The 19,354-nt window shown below is 46.0% G+C and overlaps 1 protein-coding gene and 1 long non-coding RNA gene across 6 annotated transcripts; one reads left to right on the top strand and one right to left on the bottom strand.

Moving 5' to 3' along the window:
• Nucleotides 1-4,386: 4,386 nt before the first annotated feature.
• CCNE2 (cyclin E2) lies at nt 4,387-18,785 on the top strand. Of its 5 annotated transcripts, none has more exons than XM_068933016.1 (12): nt 4,387-4,545; nt 6,301-6,339; nt 6,431-6,539; nt 6,727-6,786; nt 8,801-8,952; nt 11,087-11,222; nt 13,730-13,876; nt 15,154-15,249; nt 16,036-16,170; nt 17,013-17,124; nt 17,948-18,102; nt 18,540-18,785. In XM_068933016.1, exons 2-12 carry the CDS (start codon nt 6,326-6,328, stop codon nt 18,639-18,641), a joined length of 1,218 nt encoding a protein of 405 aa, XP_068789117.1. In that variant the 5' UTR covers nt 4,387-4,545; nt 6,301-6,325; the 3' UTR covers nt 18,642-18,785. The 5 variants fall into 5 exon arrangements, with proteins under 5 accessions (XP_068789117.1, XP_068789115.1, XP_068789118.1 ...); XM_068933014.1 differs by lacking the exon at nt 4,387-4,545 and adding an exon at nt 4,803-4,898; XM_068933017.1 differs by lacking the exon at nt 4,387-4,545 and adding an exon at nt 4,803-4,898 and having other exon boundaries at nt 6,730-6,786.
• On the bottom strand, nt 6,815-11,120 carry LOC138066070 (uncharacterized). Its single transcript, XR_011139275.1, has 3 exons — nt 11,060-11,120; nt 7,512-7,636; nt 6,815-7,006 (listed from the first exon to the last, which is right to left on the bottom strand). It is a non-coding gene; the product is annotated as an uncharacterized lncRNA (long non-coding RNA).
• Nucleotides 18,786-19,354: the final 569 nt, after the last annotated feature.

Genomic DNA, 19,354 nt, shown 5'->3' on the forward strand with positions numbered 1-19,354 from the left:
CTGGGCAGTAATGACATCTACTTCTAAATGCAGGTTGAAGCGGTTGGTAACTCTGAATCTTTTTGCTTCCCCCAGTCCTATCCCTTTAAAAATGTACATTGAAATCAAATCACAAAGGAAATACCGCATTATATTGTGGTATATTGTAGATCTACAAATTGTAAGGGAACTGCCAATTCATTCTTGATCTTTTCTTGAGCTTCATCTTCTAAAACAAAACCTGTTACACTGACTGCCTTAAGCTAATCTGATTGTTGTATAGAGCTGATTATGAATAACAAGTTAAACTGCATCATGCTGGAATGAAGCAAATATGAAAGTACTAGAATTTTATAGGATCTAACAGAAAACAAAGTCCTTCTCAAGATTTCAAGAAATTCCACACTGTTCAACAACATCAGAAAAACACTACAGCTTGGGAAGGGTAGAACTTCCTGTTAAAGGATTCCTCTTTAGGAGTGACATAAACACGGAATGGTCCTTCGCTTAGCCTATGTAGCTGGAGCCAGTTTATTTTTTCTGCAAAGAGTAAAGTGTGTTGCCTTTAGAGGAGTGTTATTTATTCACACAGAGTCCTGGAGCATGTGATTTCCTTTGCTTGACAACCCAGTCAGTGCTTTCCAATGCTTTGACAACCTAGACACGACTCAAAGACAAAGTATAGCAGCCCGAACAAATGACCACACTAAAATGTCTACTGCAACAAAATGGGAATATGGGGCCAGTGTTCAGTGTAATTTTGTGCGTTGATCAGAATCACAGCGGAGGAGAGTCCAGATGCCCCAAGTGAGCTCTGCTTATAATGAAATGCTGCTTCCTTCTTTGGAAACTATCAGGTGCATTCAGGAGCTCTGGGGGAAGAGCAGTATTAAGCACACTTAGAAATTGGACTGATCCACAGGATTTTCAATTTTTCAAAGCACAATTTTCAATCTGTGCTTTTTTCAATCTGTGCTTTCCCTTCAAAGAGATCCATGAAAGATAACCAAGAAAAGCAACTTCAGCTGTGTAAACTTGTGAGGAAGGTCCTGTTTTTCCCACCTTTTCCAGTGGGGCTAACACCTCCGATGGAAAACTTCTACAAGTGGTGGTATGAAAAATTTGAAAAGCACTAGAGTAATCTAAAAGGATTACAGGATCCCAGTACAAACGCTACTTAGTAAGTGAAGTGTTTTTCAAGCAGTCTAAAACTCCTCTTTTAAACCTCTCCCTCTAAGGAGGCACCCACACAATGAAAGAGGATGTAGTGTGTCAACTCATTTGGAAATGTCCTAGCGTAGACTAAGTCACTTCAGTTTTATTGCCATATCAAAAGGTTAGCATGTTAGCTTGCATTAAAAGCATAATTTTATCATCTGCAGTATGATTTTATTGCATGTTAACTTTTGTTTTCTCTCTGCTGGCCAATATTTATGGGAGAAACTGCTGACAATGCCAAGAATACTTAGAGGGTCTTGTGCATCTTCCACTACTGAAGTAAAAATACAAATTCTGTGGCACACAACCTACGACAGCGCGCAGCAAAAGGTGTGGAAAAACCAGCATTGTAGTCATTTTACTCTTTGTACTATGACCAGTATGCCTAATCCATTCAATTTAAAAATAATGTTCATTTCATAATATCCTGGACTTCCCTTTCACGGTGTACCACAGTATTTATTCCTAATGTACCAAAACTGCTTTGCTGATTTGAGGTTGGCTGGGAGGGAGCCTTGATTTGACACCAACGAGGGGCTGAGCTTTGTGTTAGGAACAAGATGCTTTGTCTCTCTTTCCTCGTTGGCTGGGTTCATAAAACTCCAGTTCTTCCTGACAAGTTGGATGTGGCCATGGTTCGAACTTCAGCAAGTCAGTGGAAGGCTCAAGGTCAGATTTAGGTGAAAATTCACACAAATCTTAGGCAACTGCATTCCCTCTATAGTCGGTGGAGTGGGAAACGCCCTTCTAGAAGACAGTTCATATCTTATTTTCGGAGCTTGGCGGAGCTCAACCGGCAGAGCTCCTTGCTGGAAGCTGTATTTGCTTTAGGCGTCGTGAAAGTGCGTAGTGTTAAGTGGAATGAACCCGAGTGCTGGCCCTACCTTAGATTAGCTTTCTTCCTGTTGTAGCTGATGTTACCTCTTCTTAGATGATATCTGCTAGCTGATACAGATATTTTAAAAGTTCACTGTGGACAAGATGCATAAAACCTGGACAGGCAGTCTGCAGTGGACAGGTAGAACATGACAGTTAGTAATGCACATGAACATTGCAGCATATTCTTGCATAGACAAATTTAACACTTTCCCGCAGTTAGTGCAGACATCCCGAATTTTTTATAGAAGAATTCATTCTTTGTGAAGTTATGGACTGTGACAAGGAATCACATTTCTTGGGGTGAATTGGTGCACTATAGAGAGTTCATAAAGATTGTTTCCAAGTGCCAGTAGGCATGAGCAGATGAGACTATTTTTTCTTCTCTTTTGATTCACAGCTAGAAGACTTTCTTCATGGCAAGGTCTGGAAAATAAGGCTTTTTGCAGAGCTGAGGAGACTGGATGCCTGCAACATCCAGCTAAGCTACTGTCACACGTAGTGCTTTGCTTGAAGTTTGCAAGAATCAAGGTGCCTACTCTGTTAGGTGTTATAAGCACCCACAATTGACACAAGGCCCTTGTGGCCCAGGACTTGTAATCTGTTGAACCACTGTTAGTGACTCTGTCGTGACATCTCCACCTTTGGTGGACTTTGTTGGGTTTTTTGTTTTGTTTCGTTTTCCTCCTTTAAAATGTCAAAGCTATGAGGTAAGCACCAAAACCTGGCTATCATGATTAGTTCTTAAAACAGGTATTTTAATGCATGAAGGTGACAACTGTGTTTACTCTTCAAGAGTATTACACTAGGGAAAAGAAAAAGCAGAAGTGCAGACAGTGTTGACGAAGTAGATGTACTTGAAGGCAGCTGTAGCTTCTCTCAGGGCTGGTCCGGAGCGCGCGTTTTGCATGGCGAGAGGAGGTCGTTTGCCACCAGCCACGTGGCTGCGTGCAGCCCTCCAGCTGGAGCCTTGCCTCCGCGCGCAACCTGTGCTGAGGATGCTAGGGAAAAAAAGAAGTTGTTCCGGTTTAACTTTTGTCAAGTCCTTGCTGACAAGCAGCTTATATGTAATTATCAGTTCCTAACGAAACTAGCTCTTAATTCAGGCAAGGACTGTCCCTGCTGGACTCATTCATCTTATTCTTGAATAATTTCAAGTGGATGCCAGCTGTCTGTGAAGAGGTCTGTGATGCTGAAGGGGAAGAGCAAGGCAAGGGATGGTTTCAAGGGGAGGATATGTTTAATGAGTATGCTCTGAAAAGGCTGAATGTCGTCATGCCGCGGGGACCCCGGTCGTCCTGCCGTGACTGCTTTACGAAGAACTTGGGTCAAAACTGGCTTTTTGGGCCGTGTGAAGCTTTTAGCATTTAACTAACAAACAAAAAAAAGAGGTAAACAGCCTTCTAGCAATGCTGCGACCTGGAGTCTGAGTCCCTGGCATCGAAGGGGAGACTTCGGCCTTGGGTACGATCTGCTCGCGGGGCCAGGCGCTGCCCCGCAGCCGTGCTGCCCCCGCCGGGGCGGCGCAGGACCCCCAAGGGAGAGTGACAGGAGGGGGCAGGCCTGCCGAGGACACCGCGCTGAGGGGCATCCCTTTCCCAGTAGGACCAATTCCTCTGCAGTTAAACACAGGGCAATATCTGAGAGAGGGACGGTGTGTCGGGGAGGCCCCGGAGCTGAGCTGGCGGCTGCTCCCCCACGGCGGCGGTGGGGGCTTGGGCAAAAACCCCCGCTCTGTGGGGAGCATGGAGCAAGGACTGGCAGCAGGCCGGCCCCGCAGCAGCGGGGTGTCCCTGGGGGGCAGTGGGCCGGTCCCACGTGGAAACGGGGTGTCAGTGGGGAGGCAACAGACCGATCCCACAAAGAAATAGCGTCAGTGGGTCAGTGATCCGACCCCACAGAGACGTGTGGGGGGGGCAGTGCGGGCTGATCCCCCACAGTGAGGCGGAGGGCTGACCCCACGGAAACGCGGTGTCCGTGTGGGGGCAGCGGGCTGATCGCACGCGGGCATGGGGTGTCACTGGTGGGGTACAGGCGGCTGCCACTGAGGCGGGGGTGCCGCGGGGCAGCGCAGGGCCACCCGCCCGGCCCCCACTCGGCGAGGGCGCGCGGCGCTGGCGGGAGGGGCCGGGCGCGGCCCGCAGGCCGCAGCCGCAGCCGCGCGGCGGGAGTGGGGCGGGGCGGGGCGGGGCCGCGCAGGGCGCGCACACCGCTGCCGCCGCCGCCGCCGCCGCGCTCTGTTTACATTCTGCCGCCCGCTCCACGTTGTTGCGGAGCGCGGGGCTCCCATTGGCGGGAGCGGGCGGAGGCCCCGCCCCGGGGCGGAGCTGGCGGCCTGCGCCGGGCTCGGCGGCGCGCGAGGGCAGCCGGCGGGCAGCGCCCGGCGCGGAGCGGCGGATCGGGATGACGGTGCCGGGCTGCCCCGCCGGCGGGGCCGGGCACCGGGGCCGGTGCGGTGCGGGGCAGGGCAAGGTAGGGCAGGGCGGCGGCGGCGGCGGCCGCTCCGCCTCCCGGCACCGCGCTACCTGCGGCCGGGCCGGGCCGGGCCGGGCGGGCGCGGTGGGGGGGGCTGGGGCCGAGGCCGGGGCTGGGCAGGGCGGCGGGCGGGGGGCCGGCGGCGGCGGGCGGGCGGGGGCCGCTGGCCGGCGGGCCCGGGGCGAGGGGGCGGCGCCGGGGGCGAGGCGGGCGCGCGGCGGGCGGATGGCGGGCGGGGGAGCTGTCGGCGGCTCTCGCACATGCGCAGCGCCGCGCCCGGGCCGCGCTATATAGGCGCTTGGCGCCGGCGCCAGCTGAGCAGCGCGGCCCGGGCAGCGGCGGGCGGTGAGGTGTGCGGGGCGCCGCTCCCCCCCCTTCCCCCCCCCTCATATTTCCCTCTGTGGGAGCGGGCGGCGGCGGTGCCGGGGGCGGCGGTGCCGATACTGATGGTGATGCCGGCGGTACCGGCCGTACCGGCCCCGGTGGTCGCGGATGGCGGGCGGGCGCGGAGCCGGTACCGGTGCCGGTGTGAGGGGGGCGGCGGCGGCGCGGCCGGTTGGGGGCGGCGGGAGCGGCGCGGCGGGATGCCCGCCCGCCCGGGCACCGTTTTGGAGGGAGAGCGGCTGAGGAGAGGCGGGGGGGAGGGGGGACCCGGCCGAGCGGGGCCCATCCGGCCCCCCCGGAACCCCCCCTGCCCCGGGGAGGGGGCGTTGGGGCGCGGGGGGGGGGGGTGGAGGCCGGGGCGGGCCGGCCGCTGCCCGCCGGCGGGAGCGGGGCAGCGGGAAGGGCTGTCGGCGGGAGCCCGCCATGACCCCCCCCCCCCGCCGCCCGCCTCGCCGCCGCCGGGGGGGGTCGAGGGGGGCCGCCGCCACCCGGCCGGTTGTGGAGGGCGCGGTGGGGGGCGGCCGGGCCGCTTGGCGCGCTGACCCCGTCTGGCCGTCGACCCCCCTCCCCCCCCCCCCCAAAAAAAAAATCCCCGCGGCGGGGCGGCCCAGGGGGGGCTCTGGGCCCCGCTCAGGGCAGGGCTGGGGGGGGGGGTTGCCGCCTGCCTCGGCCCCTGGCGGCCCCCCCTGGGAGGGAGCCGCGGAGGGCGGGAGCCGGGTGGGGGGAGGGGGGTCCCGGCTGTGGGTGCTGCTCCCTGGGGGGGGGGGGGGGAAGGGAGGGAGGGCGGCGGGTCTGCGGGGGGGGGGGGGGGCGCGGGTGGAGGTGGTGTCTCAGCCCCCCCCCCCCGTCCCCAAAAAACTCCCGGCGGCGCGTTGCGGCGCCGCCTCCCGCCGCCTCCCGCTCTGTGCAAATTGGCGCGGAACGGGCCGTGCGGGGCCGCCGGAGCGCGGGCGGCCGCGGCGCCCCCCGCGGGTGCGGGCCGGCCCGCGCCCCTCCGCCTCCCTGCTCGCGGGGCCCCTCCGGCGGGGCGCGGGGGTCGCTGGCAGCGCTTCCCGCCCCCCCCCCCCCCCCAGCACACTCCCCGCTTTTGCTACCCGTGACCCCCGGTGGCACCCACCCACCCCACCCATCTCTGGATGGGCGCTGCGTAACCCGCTTCACGGGCGTAGCCCTCTGCGGGCCGTGGAGGTGTGCGTGGTGGCACACCGTGGACGTAATGTGCCGAGGTGTTCTTTGCACCAGTGAAAATACCTGCATCCGAACTGTGTAAATCGTGCTGCATGGGTTGCCCTCGGACTAAGTGCCGAATTTGGTGTCCCAACTTTTCTCGGAGGCACGAACTGAATTTATGTTATTCCTTTGGTCCAGGTGGAGATCTTGCAACCCAAAGAAGATGTCAAGACGCAGGTAAACTGTCAGCGTCGTAACATACCGAGCTGATCTGAATCTGTTTAGACTGCCGTTCTCCTGACGTTGCGTGTCTTTTTGCCCTTTGCAGTAGCCGTTTGCAAGCCAAGCAGCAGCAGCCGCTGTCATGTCAGGAAGAGTCTCCAGAAGAACTGCAGGCACCAGAACACCTCCAGACCAGAAAAAGGAGGACAGCAGAGGTAACCAGTTTGGAAGCACTGAAAAAATAATTTTGCAAGCTTGCCAGTGCCCTTGAGTGGGGGAGTCTTCCCTCTACTGAGTTCTAACTTTCCAAAGCGGGACAGGAACGCTGACCGTTCGCTTTAGCTGTAGAGGTGGGTGTGCTGATTGGTATGTCTGTCTATTGACACGCATCTCTTCTCTCAGCAGGAGATAAAGAAAAGAGAAGATGGAAAAATTGCTAAAAAACATCAATATGAGATTAAGGTAATTCAATCCTGAATACCAAATTAGGTGAGGGAGTTCCTCTGGTTTATACTGCTGGGTGTGCGGCATTCCACACCAGGAAGTATTGGATAGGGAAAGCTTCTACCTTCCAGAGGTAGAAAGTATAGGTGCTTTACACCTTTAGCTTCTCTTTATTTGTTTCTGCTTTTTATGCCCAGTTTTATTGTAGATAGAGGAGGGTCCTTCAATGTGGAAGCTGCTGCAGAGAAAGGTTAGGTGTAAAAGTTAGAATGAAACCAGATATGGCAGAATAATACCATATGCAAATCAAGTAAGGCCTAGAGGCAAGTCTAAACAGGACCATTGCACTTGTTTAACTTAACTAAATGGGCTTGAAGCCACACCTTAATACTCACAACCATGTGGATGCTCTTTACTTTCATTTAACAATTTTTAAAGTTATTTAAATCAATTTAGGAATCTGCTACAACTTGAAATAGGCCACTCTTAAACCAAAGGAGGAGGGTTACAGTACTTTAAAACAAAGTGAATTAGTAATATAATGTCCTCTTGCAAACAATCTCACTTGCAGTTATGCTGTTGATCTCTTCTTTAACCAAATAAGACTAATAGCTAACTGTAGTGAAGGAAATCTGTGTAGTTAAGCTCTTCTGATTGTGAAGTTTTCCTTGAAAGTTTTGGTGGGAAAGCACTACCCGAGTTTGTAAATTGTACTTGGGATGAAATCGCATGGCGTGACTCACCTTTGCTGAAAGGGTGAAGTCCTGCTCACCTCATCTCCTACTCCTTGGTGGCCAGCCATTCACTCCTTTCCCTGCCTTGCCCTCATTTTTGGTGCTCTTTAAGTGATGCAATATGCAGGTTCAATCTGGATAATTTGGCATTAAAAAGTGAGTGATGTTCTACCAGGTTAGTGAGCTGAATCAACCTAGCAGAGTGTCTGGCAAGCATCAAAGCTGATTAAAAAGGAAGGAGTGAGACCTGTGTAGTAAGGATCAAAGGACAGAAGAAGCAGCAGGATCTCCATTTTTCTGGTGGCAGTGTGCTCTTAGATCAGCTCGGCTAGACTATGTAACTTCATCCTTGGGTACTTTAATTTAGCCAAAGAGGTTTGGATATACTAAGGAGATCATACATAGTTTACTTTTTTGCAAACACAGCTCTGTAGGAAAAGCTGTTGTGTACAGGGGCAGGTGTTCCCACCCTTTGTGAATAGGATCCTACCTAATTCAGCAGAATGTAATTTATGTTCTGTGTCACCATTTTAAAGGCTGTCAGCCATTACAGCATAACATATGCTCCACGCGTTTGACGTGCATAATCAATACAAATGAGAAGACAACCAAAGAAGAAAGTGAAACAAGTTAGAGAGTTAACTAAAGTAATTTGGAATTCCTCCTTTGAAGTTCTCTGCATGAATAACTTTGGGCTCGTCTCCTTTTGAGTCATTGCATCCCATATTTGGCCTCGGCAGGCTGAGATAGATAGTTCACAGCTGCTGCTCACTCAGTGAGTATCTAGCTCTGGAGCTGAGATGGGTGGTTCCTCCCTGGAGTACTTAATTGGAAGATAACGAGTTGCTGAATTTCCACTGAGAGACAGTAGACTCTCCACCCCCTCCTTTCTTTTCCCGCTGGGTGAATAAGTAGATAGTAGGACCAGCAAGCTAATGAACCAAACGTCCTATTCTCTAGTAGCAATGAGTGCCTCTTCCTTATGTACTGTAACTGAGCAGCTCTAGCAATGGGTTGACTCTGCATGGGTTCACAAACTCATGCGTAATCTCTTCCTCAAAGCTGAATTCCCTGAACTTGTCAAAAGCATATGTTCAGGTTCTGCCTCTTGGATACAAAAGGCTTTGCTAGCATTTAATCTTTCACTTCACCTGTGCTTCTAAATCAATGCTCAAGTCCAAAAAGGCTGATGCACGATACATGTATTGTTGTTGTTACTATAATCTAGATCTCGCCCCTTTTGCTATTGTAGTAAAATCAACATTTAAAAGATAACTGATAACTTGTTTCTGTTGTAGAGCTGTTGGCCGCCCACGATAACAGGAGGCGTCTCGCCTTGCATAATTATTGAAACACCTCATAAGGAATCTGTAACCACTGACTTCTCCAGATTCAAAAAATACAGGTTCAGAAACCTCTTCATAAATCCATCACCTTTGCCTGAACTCAAGTAAGTTTTCCGGATGTTCCAGTTTTGATATTTTATCAAGTATGTTGAATTACCATAGCAGAATCTGTTGTATAGCGTTCACATAACAGTGGGCAGTAATCAGCCCGTTCCTCTGCTTGTCTCCTTGTCCCACAAACAATTCAATGCTTGCCCAAAAAAGACAAATTCTACTCTTTCCAGTGCATTTTTAAAAGCAGTGAGAGAGAATTTTCCTCTTTTCAGAGCCATCCTCTTGTAACTTAGCACTGAGGGCCAGTCTTAAAATTCGTGAACATAGTGGGTTAGAACTAAGCTTCCTTGAGTGCTGAGTGAAAAACAGGCCAAAGTACTAAGCTATGTTTTCTTTAAGAACTGAAATACACAAGTAACCGGTGGTGCTATCACTCTGCAGGTAGCTTACTAATGCAATGCCGATATGTTTGGTGCAGTTGCAGTTCTAGTCTTTTTAGTCCAGCGGGCGGCACTGCAGAGGCAACATGTTTTATGAAGATACTGCTGAAGAGGAAAGGATAATCACACTGTAGAGCAGACTTTTCTTGCAAATCTTTAATGTTGGTAGGCTAACTGTACTGAAGGAAACAGCTTTCCTCCTGCAGAGGGATAGACTAGATAACTAAATAGGATTCTACAACTCTTGAATGTTTTGGACGTTCAGCTGTGTTAGTATCTTGGTTGCCGTTTGTTTCAACGTAATATTTAATGAAACAAAAATGTTTGTTGTGGATATGAATGAAATTGTGGCAACTTTGTGGAGAACTGCTGAGGTGAATGGGGAAAGAAACAGAACCTGAAGCCCTGTTTTTATTTGGTGACGCTTCTTGCCCCTGTGCAAAGCAGTAGGTCTCTTATACTCTCTGTCACTGAGTTGCAAACTTGAGTGTTCTCTCTCAGTGTTACTCCCAAACCTGCTATATGTTGCTGAACTGTACTTTAAAGAAGAGTACCTTTTAAATCGCATTTTAAAGTGTTGGAAAGCTGAGACCAAAATAGTAAAAAATGTGGTGGCTAGGAGAATCCCATGTACTGCTTTAGGAAGCTATTGCAAACTGTTGGATCCCAAAGATATGTCCGGATACAGAATTCCATACACAGGGTCGCATCATCCCTATTTACCCCTTGTTGGTAGGCATATGTTAAAGCTGAGCTTCATCTTTTCCAATTAGCCAAATGAGGGGGTCATTTACTCTCCTGCCTTCTGCGTGCTTTCCTAGCTGCTGCAGGCAGATCGTGATAGAGGATTTCTTGATGCCTGCCTGCTTTTGATGGAGAGACTTGTGTATTCAACAAGAAAGTATTTCTGCAGCGTTTGTTTGTTTACAATGGCAGTAAAGCGGGATTGATTTGAGTTGGAACTTGTGGGGCAATGTGACAGTTTGTTAATTTCTCTCTGCTTTTACTTGGGGAAAAGTAAATATTTAAGTCCAAAAATAACAATAGGAAATCAACATTACACTGAATAACGTGCTGTTCTCCTTAGTAACTGTAGGATGAGAAGTATAGTTAAGAAAAAAACCGCACCAATCCATAATGACCGTAACTCCAAATTAAAACCACACCACAGTAGTGATATAGGCATCCCCTTTCTCTTTCCCAAGTAGACTTCAGTGCTAATAAATCATAGGTTAGCAATAAACAAGAACTCAATTTTTGTCATAATAGCGTGTTTCTGAACCTTAAGGTAGACTAGGAAAGGAAAGATGAGTAACTGTTTTTCTTGCACTGAAGTGGGCTATGTGTTTTTTAGGGGGGAGGGGTGTTGGAGGCATTTTGTTTTTTACCTTACACCCTAGAAAGCCAAATTTTAAAATGGCTGCCTGCACTTTGTGTGTTAATGGCCACATAACTGGCAAAATAGGAAATTCTGGTTGTATGTGCAACTTTTTGATGTATATGCTGAGTTTTATTGGCTGTTCTTTAAAAACTGGACTGGTGGATAATCTTGGCAAGCTGCTGTTGTGGTGATGTAAAGCATTGAAAGTATGCCTGCAGTTTTCTAATTAATAAAAGGATTTTTTGGTGTGCAGAATTCTTTTTCTTTTTGTTCCTGAATATCTGTAAACAATAAATAATGTTTTTATACCCTTTGTGAAGGTGTAAATATACTTACAATGCTTTGTGCAACTTCATTCCGTAGCTGGGGAAATTCCAAAGATGTCTGGCTCAACATCCTGAAAAAGGAGAACAGATACGCTCATTGCAAGCATTTCACATCGCTGCATTCTAGCTTGCAACCGCACATGAGATCAATACTGCTAGACTGGCTCCTAGAGGTGTGTCTTTTAAGTTGCTTTACTGTGTGTTATGCCTATGAAGTTGGCAGATAAAAGCAAAGTTCTTACATAAAAGATCTAATAGCAAAATATACTGTAATTGTAATGGCAAAAACAGTTTGCAACAAAAGGGTTACAAGTTACTACTCTTGATCCTCTTGGTGAGTTACATTCAGCTTTTCCTGGCAGGAGATGTTGAACCTTCCAGGCAGGGCAGCAAGTAAGTTCTAAATTTTTGTTCTTTATAATATTGTCTAGCTTACTGGGAAGAAGAGAAATAAAATTAAATCTGATTTCAAAGACAATGTGCTGAAATTGCCAAAGTGAGATTATTTATGGGACTTTAACCGTGTTAGAATGTATCCCGTTCTTGAGACAACTGCACCTGGTTTGGGGCCTTGAGCTATCGCTCTGGCCCTGTCTGTATCAAGAGCCTTTAGGTGTCAGCCACTGACGCTATTCTTTTCTGACTTAATAGTAGATCTTTATTTGTATCTTGTGAAGAGCAGAAACAAGCGCTGCATTAGTGGCAAACATCTAAAAGCTCTTGATGTAAACAGGTCCTTCTTTGAAAAGGATTACAAATAAACCATACCCATGCTGCTGTTTAATTACTGTACTTTGGCTGTGTTTGGAAACTAGAATAGTTTGAAGTTCTCAATCTGGCAGCCAACCCTATATGAGAGAATATTAATGTTCTAAACAGAGAGCTATGTTCTAAACAGAGAGCTATGTTCTAGAGTCATTTCCAAGAACTTTGTATTGAGGATACTTAATTGCTGCTGCCAAAAGCGACCTTTGAATCATGCAGTCCTTGCCCATCTGCAGAGGGGATCTTGCAGAGTTTATCAAGTCCATGTCAAGTACTCCATGGAAGCAAATGTTATACTGGCAGTCATGCTTTGGCTTTATTGGTGGAACAGGACTAACAACAGGGAGCTTCAAAGGAAAGTGTGTGTTTGTGTGTGTGTGTGTGTGTTTGTTTCTTTAAACACAAACTGAATATTAAAGTGATTCAAATAGTGATACTTCACTAATTCTTTTAATATCTAACTTGCTTACCACCTTTGAATTGGGCACATATATATATTTTTAATCTGGACTACTGTTAGGAAGTCATCCAGCTTCCAAACAAAAACATCAAAATGGATATCGTTATCGTAACAGTATATGCCACAGCAGAATAAAATCATAGCAACTTCAAGAATCCTCCAGTAGCTCTTAATTTTGTCTTCTGTGACTTCATAACTAATGTTTAATGTTTTACTATACATGACCAGGCATCATTATTTACATTTGGCACATACAACTTTATTAAAACTATACTTGTTCATTCTTTGAATCTAGTCCCTGCATTTTTTTTTAAGCTCTGAGTCTTATTTGGAGCAATTGTTAATCATGTCATGTTAGCACATTAGTTGACATATATTGGGTCAGCTCTGAAAGAATGAGCTGTGACGTTATTGTTACAGCTAGTTACATTTTTCGAGCACCAGGAAGGGATGTAACCCACAAATGGGCTTTCGGCCTTCTCTTATGAAATAGCTGGAAGTAGTGATGTGATTCTGACTTTGCATGCAAGGGGAATAATGAAGTGGAGCAGGAAACTCAGACCTACTTGGGAACTACTTATTGGATGTTTTTTCCCTATTGACTCTTAAGTAGATTTAAAGTAATTTATAGATACCTAACTTGTGGAAGAGATACAAAGTCACTGATAAGCTAGAGCTGTGGAAGGTCTGCCCAAATTCAGTTAGAGAGGAGAAAGTAGGGCTCCTGTATAAGATTCCCAGGTCAGGGACGTCTCCTTTCCTTTTTTGTTGAACTGCACTGGAATCACTTTGATTCTATGCAAGTCCTTTTTTTAACTCCTTGCCAAGGAAACCTGCAGCTGGAGGTAAATGGCTGTTCTTACAATTTTATTCCTGCTGGTAGCATGCAGCGAGGCCGCTAGTGTTTCGAAGCGGCCGTAGGCAGTGTTCCTGTCTTGCCAGCCGAGCACATAAGGGCAAGAGGTTCCGGGCTTACTTTCTTTAGAGTCAAAGATGTCAAGTCGTCCAGGGGTTTTGCCCTGGGATAGGCCTGCTAGGAATATGGGAAGGATACAGCTTGAAGTTTGAGCCTGAGGTATTTTTGATGAATCAAGTGAGTGCTTGACTTGCTTTTATTTTTATGAGGCTTTCTTTTTTGTTGGAGAACTTCTGGCAAATTATTTGTACTTGTTTTTAAGTAAACTGGATGATATTTAGATTCTCTGTGCCCTTGGAAATGTGCACTTTGGAAATATGTTACCGCATCACGGATAGTGGGTGTTTAGGTGGGAGTGTGGAAAATATTTCTCCTAGTTCCATATTGTTCATTGTCACCTAACAACCTATATGGTTTATATCTGTGCAAAAGATAAAATGGTGTATATAGTGATTTGCTGCTAAAACTTGAATACTCCAATGTGCCTATGTCGATTTTTGTAATGGAATACAGAATAGATTCTTTTTCTCCTGTTTTAGGTATGTGAGGTGTATGCACTCCACAGGGAAACCTTCTACCTAGCTCAAGACTTTTTTGATAGATTCATGTTGACACAAAAGAACATTAACAAGAGCATGCTTCAGCTCATAGGAATTACCTCATTGTTCATTGCCTCCAAACTTGAGGTAAGAAGCCCTGTTACAGGGAGGAAGATATTACATTTGGAATAACTAAAATTTGTTTCTTTTGTATGAGTCTTTTGAACTTGATGCTGCACATATATAACACTGAAGGTCAGAAGGGGAAATTTTTGCCTTTTCCTTCAGCAAAGCAGTGGTTCATGTGTCAATCTCTTGGACTGTAGTCTTTGTCTTCCTTTCCTCAGCAGCAGGGAAGGAGACCACAAACTTAAAAGGTATGTGAATGTGCTAGGAGTGGTTTTACTTTGTCTTTTTCCAAATATACAGCAATTAGCAAACAACTTCAGGAATGGGTGTGGGACTTAAACAAAACCAAGCCTAAGTCTCAAACTGCCTGTACAACAATGTGATATGCCTCTAAACCAGGTTAGTGGGGTGGTCGTCTTTGAAAGGTAATGAAATCAATGCACTGGTGGTGATGCATGGCATTGCACGCTAGTTACGAGCCAACAGCGTATTTTCGTGTCTCCTCTGAATACGCTATAGTGCGTGACAGGCTAAACTGAGATGAAAATTTAGGATATGAATTCTTAATGCTTGCAAAACCCCTGACCTAGCTGGTGCGCCAAAAGCAAGGTGTTGACCCTATAAGCATGTGTCTATCCTAAGGAAGCGTATGTGCCATTAGCGTGTACGTGTTAGCACAGCCTGGCTGCGGAGCCAGCTGGGGCAGAAGCAGTTCTAGTGGCAAGGTGGCTTTTCTGCCGACATACTTACCTAAATGTGGCCTGAACTGGCATGAACTAGCTCAGCAAAAATTTCTTGTTAACTGTCTATGCACCATGGCTTGGCAAGCTACAGTGGGATTTTTCTCCCATCTTTTTCCAGCTATTTTTATCTGTGGAATTATGCTAGCACTAACTGACATTGTGCCTAAATTTGTATTAGCAAGCCTTTTCTAATGCAGCAAAGTGCTCAAAGAATGGAATCGTGTATGTTCTTACATCAGATAGAATGGCTGAGTAGAAGGCAAAATAAGTGAAAAGCTGTTCTGACTGTTTGGTCAGCGTTTATTTCCCCAACAGCTAAATTGGTTGCAATAAATTTGTCATCTGTTATACAACAGATAACATAGTCGTCTACTTTTCAGTATCTCCTATCCTGTAAGCTTTCAAGTCACTGCATATAACCAGGAAAATGCTGTTCTAGCATGAGAAATGTTATGGACTAGAAGTATTTACTGATATCTTTTCAAGCTTTCCTGGAATCCTAAGCCACTCTGATCTTGACTTTTTTTTTTTTCCCCACTTCTCTCTTGAAAGGAAATCTACGCTCCTAAAATTCAAGAATTTGCTTATGTCACTGATGGTGCTTGCAGTGAAGATGATATAATAAGAATGGAACTTATTATGTTAAAGGTAATAACTTCACTATTCTTATAAGGACTGGCTGGATGAGTGTCCGGTTGAGCCTTGTGTTTTAATGCAATTTACTTGCTCACAGATGGAACATCTCTAGTAATGTCCCTCTTTCTGCAAAACAATGAAACCTTCTTGTTCATTGTGTAAACAGCCTAAAGGCTGTGGTTGGGCTGAAGTCCCCATTTGTGATCTGCTAGAAAAAGAAAAGTTTCTCATGCTTGTACGGAAAGGAAGGCTCTTGGCAAGTAAAGCTAGCTACAGGATAAACCAGAAGGCTGTTACTGAAATGTACTGCGCTGGCTAAGGTCCGGTCCCTCACTGTCCATGAGCTGGAGCCTCTTGAAGAATTAGGCAAAGAAGTGGCACATACAACTCAACACTCCTCATATTGGAAAGGATCTATTTTTACTGTTGCAGAATTCTTTTATGCACTTTTTCTTCCTTAGCCAGTAGATGCTAGCTGCAGGTTCACGCATTTTGAGGGAAACATTCTACTTTGCCAATTTCTGAATGGGAAAGAGAGGCGAGATTCAACTGTGTGGGTATAGTAAAAGGATTGAGATAAACGTGCTTTTGTGCTGATTGTAATCCAGCCTTTTCAAAAAGTAGTAAGAATGTAATCTAAAAAGAGTATTTGTACTTGAAATTGTAGGGACTCTTTAATATCTTTCAAGAACCTGTGGATAAGATGTGCTAACTCAGGAGGGGAGGTCTGAGAAAAGAGATCAGAGCACAAAAGTAACTTTGCATGGTTTAAGGTACTTAAATGTTTAATGTTTACAGGCTTTAAAATGGGAACTGTGTCCAGTGACAATAATCTCTTGGCTGAACCTTTATCTTCAAGTGGATGCTCTGAAGGATGTTCCAAAAGTGCTGCTACCTCAGTATTCTCAGGAAAAATTCATTCAGATAGCACAGGTAGGTCGTAAGCTGTATAGGAATACACCATTTCGGAGCAATTACAAGCACAACTGTATGCATTATAGTCAGAAAGGCTTTAAAGAATGCTTTTCCTTGTTTCACCTCATCTATTACTTTGTAAAGGAATATGCAAATTTAACCCTCTCAGAGAACTTTATACTGAAGCTTTGAGGAGAAGTACCCATGTGTATTTTGCTTGCCTGCTCTCAGCTATTTTAAGACTGCACTGGACAAACACAAATCTAGCCACTACGCGCTACAGTTCTGCAAACAACAGGCAGTAGCAACAGCTCTTGAGAGTAGGGTGATAACATAAGACTGTTTACGGACAGGTAATGGTGTATATCTGTATTATCTGTAACAATGTTCTTGTATGTTTGTCCAGAACACAGTCTGAGAAGCGCTTGATTCTATCTTGAAACTAGAGCAGTTCAATTATTGCAGAAGTGTCTTGTGTCGAGCCTCAGAAAGTCTAAAGAGAAGACTGGTCTAATTCATTGAGCTCTTAAGTATTTTTATTTATAAGACCTTTCCAGAGCTCTGCTAAGAGCTTAAAGGTGTACTTAAGTTTGCACAGGCAAATTGTTCTGCATGTTACTGGTAGAAGAGCAAACTGTTTTGCATCATAAATCTGTGAGACCAGCTTTAACTGAAATTGGTGCCAAAGATAAACTAGATGCATTTGACTGACTGTAAAAAGTACAGCCATGTGGGTGCTACAGGCTATATAGTCTGTAAGAGGACTAGTGTATGCATAGCATTTTCTCAGGCAAGATTATACTAAAGTATCTTCTTGTTAAAATTTGTAACTTGTTTCCTCAACTCTTTTATTTCCTCAGCTCTTAGACCTGTGTATTCTGGATGTGAATTCTTTGGACTTCCAGTATAGAACACTAGCTGCTGCTGCACTCTGCCACTATACCTCAACCGAAGTAGTTAAGAAAGCTTCAGGTAAGAGTGGAAGGTTTTGAAGGTCTTGGCATTGTTAGGCAGTGACTTCTGAAAGTTGTTATGGGCCTGAAACTGCTAAGAGCGTATTGGTTTATCAGGCTGCAAAGGAACAAAAACTACATGGACATTAAGTTTGTTCTTCTGTTTTGTGGGTTTTCCTAGTTTCACTTCCTTCCTACTGCTGTTTCAAATATTATGAAGACTTGAAAAAGAAGGAAATACTTTTAGAAGCATAAACCTTATCTAGAGGAACCAAGCACGTTCTTGCCTTTTGCTTTTGGGCTAATGCTCCTGCCCTATGAATTCCAGTTGTTCTGGGGATCATTAGCAGTTCATTATTTGGCTCCTTTTCTTCCTGAAGTGGTGTTTGCAGCCAGTCCTCCTTGGTCCTAATTCCTACAAGCCTGTCCCTTAGAGCAGAATCATGTAACTAAATTCAGCACTTGTGCATTGCTCAAGATAAACTTGTAAAATTGTACATTATGCTGCAGTCTTTTAGTGTGCATCTAAATCTAGGGCTTAAATTGGGTAAGAATTCACTGTAGGGAAACTGTTACTTTCTCCTTTCCTAACCACCAAAGAGCTGCTTTTTTTCAAGAGGCCTGTGGTCACTGCCCTCTGCTCTGCCCCAACATTTTGACAAGTGCAAAGAAGCACGGATGGTTTTCCTGGGAGGATGCTTCTGTATTTTAACATGTGGTGTATGGTCGTTGTTTGTTGTTGTTGTTTTGTTTTAATCTATGACCCTATTGGAATTCCAGCTAATAAAGATTGTACAACTCCTTCATGATCTATAAATGTATTACTGTGTTTTGCCCTTTAGGCTTAGATTGGGACAGCATTTCAGAATGCGTAGAATGGATGGTTCCTTTTGCAAGCGTCACAAGAAAAGTCCCTGTGAAACTGAAGAATTTTAAGAAGGTTGCAGTAGAAGATCGGCATAATATCCAAACACACACAAGTTACTTGGACATGCTGGTATGTGGTTTGTGTATTGGCAATTCAGGCATTTGACAGTGCATCGTACACTGCTTCTGATTTAGATCATCGTCAGGCACCAGTGAAAAGCAAAAGGCTAGGGGCCACTGACTGCAGTAAGCTCAGGTGTGGTGGCTCAGGTGAGCGAGGCCAGGTGCTGGCAGGTAAGGCTTTGCCCAGCCTTAAGTGTCTTGGGAGAAATGATGCACTTGAACACTCACAAGTCATAAGCAGAGACTTGGAAAAGAATTACAGGGGGAGTGGTTAAAAGATGGTGTAACTCTGTCGCATAACACCCCTTCTAGTTTTGTAGTCGGTTCCTAAACTAAGGAGTACTTGAATTGTACTGGCTGTATGAGAGCTTCTGAAAGGCTTGTAAACTAAAAAGTAGAGATTGGTACTATGTGTTAAACTGTTGTCTTCCTCCTCTCCTACAGGAAGAAGTTAATAGTGGAGTAGCATCTACAGCCCCAGGTCAGTTATCTCCAGTGTCTACAGCAGGAATAATAACACCTCCCAAAAGTACAGAGAAGAAATGAAAACTGAGCAAATACCATTGTGAACAGTTCCAGAAGCAGGACTTGGTGCTTCAGAGCAAGACTGTACTGAAGCTGACTTCCTCTAATGCTCTGTACTGCTATTCAAGACTGGGGCAGTAAAAGACATGTTATACTGAGCAGTGGATGGAAATTAAAGACCTCCTCCTACAGACTTGACAAAAGAATTTTAAGGCCAATTGTCCTTTTCTGTGTTAATGCAGGAAGCTGGACTATTCCAGTCCATTCTCAAACAGGACTAGTTCAACTCCGAACATTCCTAATTTAAATTATGAATTATGGATTTCAAGAACTTGTTTTGAAATGGCTGAGTGGCAAAGCTTGTCCACTCAACTCACATATCACACTTGCTTTAATTTGGGATAGCCAGACAGAGAGTGAGAACTTGATGACAGTTTGTACATATTACCTATTCTTGACTCTTTTCTTTTCTTGGTATGGTCAGAGCTTGATTTCTAAACTTAGTCACCCTATGAGCTCAGGTGGAAGATTACAGAGGTCAGTGGTTAAGCAGTTTCCTCTTCTAAAACCACTCTGCCACTGCATTAACATGGAGCCAGTCCTGGATCAAATTCTAGCTCTACACGGGGCTGATGAATTTAAGATGGCTCTAGGGCTGTTGTAAACATATTCTTAAAGTGTATCACTGACCTCAGGTAATAAGAGTACAACTAAAGAACGTGCTGCTGAAGTAA

Source organism: Struthio camelus, chromosome 2, assembly GCF_040807025.1.
Source record: "Struthio camelus isolate bStrCam1 chromosome 2, bStrCam1.hap1, whole genome shotgun sequence".
In the NCBI taxonomy this organism is placed as follows: domain Eukaryota; kingdom Metazoa; phylum Chordata; class Aves; order Struthioniformes; family Struthionidae; genus Struthio; species Struthio camelus.

What these genes read in the sequence shown, in the direction of transcription:
- CCNE2 (XM_068933016.1), top strand. An exon ending in AACATCAATATGAGATTAAG is followed by an intron (nt 6,787 to 8,800) that starts GTAATTCAATCC and finishes TTTCTGTTGTAG; the next exon opens with AGCTGTTGGCCGCCCACGAT. An exon ending in AATTCATTCAGATAGCACAG is followed by an intron (nt 16,171 to 17,012) that starts GTAGGTCGTAAG and finishes TTATTTCCTCAG; the next exon opens with CTCTTAGACCTGTGTATTCT.